Raw genomic sequence first — 6,723 nt, forward strand, 5'->3', positions numbered from 1 at the left:
TCCATCCATCCATCCATCCATCCATCCATCCATCCATCCATCCATCCATCCATCCATCCATCCATCCATCCATCCATCCATCCTTTTCAGCTTATCCAATTCAGGATCGTGGGGTGACCAGAGACTATTCAAGCTACAATGGGGGACAGATCACCAATCTGTCATGGGAATTTATCTGTCTATTTAATCTGAAAAATTCTGCATCTCTCCCTCTGACTTGTCAGTGCCATTGCTCCCCTGCATTGCTGCTGGCTCTTTTAACCCCTCCACCTTCTCTGATTCTACCTGTAGGCTCAGGGGGAGAGGTTTATTCACTGCTCACCTGATTCTCTGTGTATCATATTTGCAGGAACAAGCCTAGACATCCAACTTTAAATGTATTAATGCAACTATATAAACCAGTCACTTCCGATGTGTAATACAGCCATCTCAGACTCATCCCTCTGACCATGGGAACAGAGGTCCAGCCCACCTGTTTTTGAGAACAAGCAAATCAGAAGAGATTTAGCTTAAAGGGAGAGCGCTAAAATGAGCTTTTAACTTTTAACTATCAGTGCATTCTGACAAAATCCAAGGATAAAAATGTGCAGGTGGGAATGAGCATAACAGTCTGCAAGTAATCTTAGACCTTAAAATAACCACAAGAGAAGAAACCAGAGCTGCTATCACACTTAGTTGCTGCGTGCTTGCGTTTTGTTTTGGTTTTGTTTTTTTCTATTTTGTCTCACTGTGTCCTTTCTGCCATTGTCATGTGTAATATAATGAGACATTTTTTGGTTAAATGGCTGTTTGGTATTGTTTGACAATCATTTAAAATCTTCTCTGTATAAGTTAAAAGATTTTAAAAGATTAATTTAATAGTTGTAAAATGAAAACACTGACACATTACAGTAATCTTGATTAATGTGCATTGTCCCTAAAAGGAAAAAAACAAACAATAAACAATAAACAATGTCAGTATTAGTGCTGCATGTCTGCTAAAGGTTTTATATCATTTGGTATTCTTTAATAAATAAAAAAGCAAATCAAACATTTAGGGAAGCTGTTATTGATCTTCATTCTCATTGAGAACTAATTTGCATGACAGCCAAATTAACATTTTATAAGTGTATTTGGTTTGTTATTATGAAAGGTGTAATCGAGTTTGTTTTAAATAGCTGCTGTAAAACACAGCTTCCTTTTTTTCATTTTGTTCAGATACCTTTCTTTCAGTAAGCTCCATTAATAATCCTACATGTTTTGCAGTAACTTTATCATTACTTGTCCTTCCAGGTTATCAAGTCGGACACATTCAAGCACTTGAGGCACCTTGAAATCCTCCAGCTGTCCAAGAATCAGATACGTCAGATTGAAGTTGGAGCATTCAATGGCCTGCCCAACCTCAACACGCTGGAGCTTTTTGACAACCGCCTCACGCTGGTGCCATCACATGCCTTTGAGTACCTCAGCAAGCTGCGGGAGCTGTGGCTGCGCAACAACCCCATCGAGACTCTGCCAGGCTATGCCTTCCACCGTGTGCCCTCGCTACGTCGCCTGGACCTGGGTGAGCTCAAGAAGTTGGATTTCATCTCAGACGCAGCTTTTGTTGGCCTCATCAATCTGCGGTACCTAAACTTGGGCATGTGTGGGCTGAAAGACATTCCCAAACTAACAGCTCTTGTGCGCTTGGAAGAGCTGGAGCTGTCAGGAAATAGGCTGGAGATCATCCGTCCCGGCTCCTTCCAAGGCTTGGTCTCTCTTCGCAAGCTGTGGCTAATGCACTCACAGGTTTCCGTCATTGAGCGAAATGCCTTTGATGACCTGAAAAACCTGGAAGAGCTCAACTTATCCCATAATTCCCTCCACTCCTTGCCCCACGATCTCTTCACACCCCTTCACCAGCTAGAGAGGGTACACCTTAACCACAACCCCTGGGTGTGCAACTGCGATGTGCTTTGGCTTAGTTGGTGGTTAAAAGAGACGGTGCCGAGCAACACCACCTGCTGCGCTCGTTGCCATGCTCCACCATTCTTAAAAGGCAAATACATTGGAGAGCTTGACCAAAGCCACTTCACCTGCTATGCGCCCGTCATTGTGGAGCCACCTACAGACCTCAATGTCACCGAGGGTATGGCTGCCGAGCTGAAGTGTCGAACGAGCACATCCACAACATCCGTCAACTGGATCACCCCTAATGGCACTCTCATGACCCACGGCTCCTACCGCGTGCGGATATCGGTCCTGCACGATGGCACGCTCAACTTCACCAATGTAACCCTGCGAGACACGGGCCAGTACACCTGCATGGTGACTAACGCTGCTGGAAATACCACTGCAACCGCTGTCCTCAACGTTACTGCTGCTGATGTTAGTGTCAATTACACCTATTTTACAACAGTTACTGTGGAAACTGTGGATACTGTAGGAGGTAATGATTATGCGTTGGTTGCCATCAATGAGACCTTCATCCGTGTTCCACCTGGCCCCACTCCCTCTGATTTGTGGCCAGACGGTGTTGCTACCACAGACTCCTCTCTGCCTATCAGCTGGTCCTCCTCCTCTCCCCGCGCCACTCGACCCACCTTCACTGAGCCCATCACAGACGCTACCTTAATGGATGATGTGATGAAGACCACCAAGATCATCATTGGCTGCTTCGTAGCCATAACCTTCATGGCAGCCGTGATGCTGGTGGTGTTCTACAAGCTTAGGAAGCAGCACCAGCTGCACAAACATCACGGCCCTGCACGTGCCATCGAGATCATCAATGTGGAGGATGAGCTCGGCGCTGGGGCCAGTGGTCGGGGCAGCGGCATCTCAGGCGGAGCCACCGTGACACAGAGCGGAAGCAGTGGAATTGGAGGTACCCAGAGCCTCAGGCTGCACCACCCAGAGATAGTCAACCTGCCCAACCTGGCTCGATCGGAGCACCTCAACCACTACTACAAAACTCATCACTTCAACAACAACATGATGGGCCTGGGCCTGGGCACAGGATCTGTGGGCCTCAACAACAATAACAACCCCTCACCATGCTCTCAGTCACAGAACATATCCTGTTCCCAGATTCCAACCTCCACTGGTGGGGGAACACCAACAGGTGGCACTCTGCCCTCCCCAGTGCCCCTTCCTCAACTGGGTCTCCACAGTTCTCTGAAAGGCCTGATGGGGAAAGGCCAGAACGAGCCACTACTTTTTAAGAGTGGCTCCAAGGAAAATGTGCAAGAGACTCAAATCTGAGTGAAAGTGAGGGTAGAAGTATGAGGTAAGAGGAAAGGGATGCTGGATAGTGACAGTGATATAGAAAGTACGCGAATATTTGAACTGACTGTAGCCTATACCGTTCTCGTGGACGGGTTTCAGAAAAAAAAGATGAAATTTCTCGTAGTTGCTGCTTTGTATTGTCAATCTTGGCAGGTAGAAGCAGATAGGCTGACTGAAGGAGACAGTACTGCATCTGATCAGTCCCACGAATAGCATCTGAACATAATTTTACACTAAGTCAGACACCAACACATGGAACGATCACCACAAAAATCACAATCATGTGCGCAACCCGCTATAGTCTTTGCCAAAGTCCAAGATCAAGCCAACTCTTTTCACCCAGTGGACAGCTATGAACAACAGCCTGTATGTTTTTTACAGATAGCTTCGTATATTTCCAGACACACTCAGTGTATATATTTAGAGGGAGACATAATATTGGCTACTGAACATGTTTTCAGATTAGTGTTTGGCAGAGACTCCGAATAACAAACAATGATTTGGGTGAGCAGTGCTGTCCCAGGTTTCCAGGAAGCACTAAAATACAGAGCAGAGCAGCGATACTGTTCAGAACACAGACTAGTACTTTGCAGGGAGAGAAAACAACAGCAATTGTTTTTTCCGAGTGGTTTCACTTCTCTCTCACTTTCTCACTTTTTTCCCTTTCACACTTTACTGGCTACTGTCTTCTTTGAGGGAAGAAAGCAACAGAGTGGGCTATCATGGGAGGAGAGAAACCCCGTGGCATGAAGGACAAAGAGCGATGTATTAAAAAAAGGACTAAAGTACATATTATATATACCGTAAATATATTTTCATTCAAAGAAGTAAATTATAAAGAATCTTTATCAAGCTTCTGACTAAAAACTACGACGTCTGAAGAATATATTAAAAAGAAAAACACACACAGTTGTTTTAGTGCCCCCCACCCCACTGCCCCCCCCCTCCCCCTTACTACTTCCCTCAACTTGGAACAAAATGGCCACTCTGACTGTGCCGCATAAGGACACGTGGGAGAGTGGGGGAAAAAAAAACAAAAAAAAAAGCAAAACAGACAAAATGTTTGAGTGAATTTATTTTGGTCTTGACTTTTTTGTAGCCACAGAGCGTGTTTTCCCCTCTCCTGTCGCATTCACATAAACAGGGTCACCGGAGAAGGGACGTGTTTATGCTCTACTGCGAAAATACGAAATACGACAACGGCTCTCCATCGTTTGGTACAGCTACAGCCTAGCGGGAGTGTTAATAATAATAATCGGAACGGTAATAATGATAACAAGGTTTAGCTTTATTTGTCATAATGAACGTTTAATGATTAGCACATGAAATGACACAAAATGTTGCACATGCTGATTTAGCATGCTCTACAGACGTCTCCAGATTTGATTTCAGCCGATCATTTGAGATTTATCCAAGAGATTATGTTATCATTATTAGCATTCATGCGACTATTATTATTACTACTTGTGCCTACAAATAACTGAAAAGTACTTTTTTTCATTTGTATATGACGCTGAAGTTGTTTATGACTGATCCTGTTGGACTTCGGCTAATGAACAGCGGCGGGACGGCGTGCCACTACTCCACATGCATCAGCAGGAAATAACTTGGCCCCCTCTAAATGGCTTCCTCAGTCCAGTTCTCACCAACTCCTCCAACTGTCTCAAGCAGTCAGGAACCCTCATGTTTGTCACACGTTAAAGACAGGACACGAACCTTTGACGAAGACTGCATCTTTGCAGAGGATTATCTCGCAACTGTATCTCAGTGTTATCGTGTGTGAGTGGATTTCATGGCAGCAGGGAACTACTAAATGGACGACAGGCATTGCCAAGCATTTCTAAAGGTAAGCGATGCTCGTTCAGTGAAGAGGAAGGAAGTGACGTGCAGTACAGGAAACAGAGATGGGGGGAACTTTTTTTCTAAAGAAAAAGTACAATTAAATGAAAAAAAATATAGAACCTTATAGATCTCTTTTAAAAAAAAAAGGAAACAAAACTATTATGATAAGTGTTTTTCATTTTGGGTTTTTATCTAGTTTGATTTTTTTTGTTTTATTTTTAAATCAAGTGTTATCTTTATTGTAATATTGTTATTGTTATTATAATTAGCTAATTACACTGGTTATAATTATGAGAGATGTTCTGTTAGCAGAGGTCACTTTTAAAATTAAAAAAAAAAACTGGCACATAAAATGGCAGTGGAAGTCTGTGAAATTTGGTGGCTATATATTTTTTTTCTCCTTTATGTTACAATCAACTTTAATTGTAGTATCACTGTTTGTGTCCCTTTGGCTCTTCTTGAGATGAGACATAGCGAATGTGAAATGGTCAGCACTGGGTCCTTTTATTTTCTGCACAGGGGGACAGGAAAGGCCCTGCTCCGGTTTACAAGCTCAATCACACTCGCTCTGTACTTTTCGTGAATGTCATCACCATCACAGTGCTCAGAGTGCGATTGCGCTATGTCAACACCTCGTTGCCATGACTACACCCTCAGACTAATGCGCCAAACGCCGTCAGCATCGGCTCCTCGTAAGGCAGCCGGTCGCCCTCCCCCTCTCCTGTCCGTCTCGTTCCTTTTGAGGTGCCATATCTCGACGAGCCGGCCAGTGTTCCTTCAGTGGTAGCAAATCAACCTGAGCATTGTGCCCATGTCCTCACATAAAACTCCCTCCACCCTCCAACCCTCAGCATCTTGCCATCAGGTTTCCCTGGCAACTGTTGCTGCTGCGACAGCCCTTATCACAGCGTCTTGATTTGGGTTTCGAATGCTAAACAGACGAGAGCAGAGGGTATAGAACTCCTCTTCTTTTTTTCCATGCCAAGTAATTCACCCCAGTAATGTTCCTCGTTAATGTGTTTGATTTGTTTACACCAGCAACTATACTTCTCACGCCGCTGACTTTCTCTTAGTGAATCATACGATTTACATGCCACTCTCCCCTATGTGTTTAATTTGCATAGGCCACCACACATTTATGCACCCAGCACTTGTGATTAACACTCATACCCTGCATCTCTCATTAACATATTCCTTCCCAAGCACAAGGGATCCATATTCTGCTCACAAGTTATTTACATATTCATCTGCCTCTGTGTGTGCAAATAACAGTGAAATTATCATGTGGGCATGCTGGTGGGTAAGAGTGTGGTGTGTGTGTGCGCGCGCCAGGTTTGTGGCTGAAAGCAAGGACTGTTACAAAAGCTATTTCCCCCCTAATTCTTCAAATACTGCGTGCCCTGCCTATCGCCTGTGGTAGCTCGCCACTTTGGAAAGCGCTGCGTAGCCCCTATAGCTCCTGTGAAGTGGCACAAACCAGAGGCCATGTTATTGAGGCTCGGTGTTAGAGAGAGAGCAGCGGTTGAGCTGGAGACACACAGTCACAGTGCTGCAGTGTCTGAGTCACAGAGCACTGAACACACTCCCAACAATCTAATGGAAATGCTGTGTTTACTGTGCAGGAAGGGACCCGCTCAT

General features: G+C 44.6%; 1 protein-coding gene across 3 annotated transcripts in view; it reads left to right on the plus strand.

The window, feature by feature from the left end:
* lrrc4ba (leucine rich repeat containing 4Ba) overlaps positions 1–5,202 on the plus strand; it is a 50,570-nt gene extending 45,368 nt beyond the window's left edge. For all 3 annotated transcript variants that reach the window (XM_005726270.2, XM_005726269.2, XM_005726271.2), the window contains exon 3: positions 1,273–5,202. In XM_005726270.2, coding sequence (XP_005726327.1) covers positions 1,273–3,219 — 1,947 coding nt within the window. In that variant the 3' untranslated portion in view covers positions 3,220–5,202. The remainder of the gene's footprint in view (positions 1–1,272) is intronic.
* Positions 5,203–6,723: the final 1,521 nt, after the last annotated feature.

Source organism: Pundamilia nyererei, unplaced genomic scaffold, assembly GCF_000239375.1.
Source record: "Pundamilia nyererei isolate P.nyererei 1_Seehausen unplaced genomic scaffold, PunNye1.0 scaffold00018, whole genome shotgun sequence".
NCBI classification, from domain to species: domain Eukaryota; kingdom Metazoa; phylum Chordata; class Actinopteri; order Cichliformes; family Cichlidae; genus Pundamilia; species Pundamilia nyererei.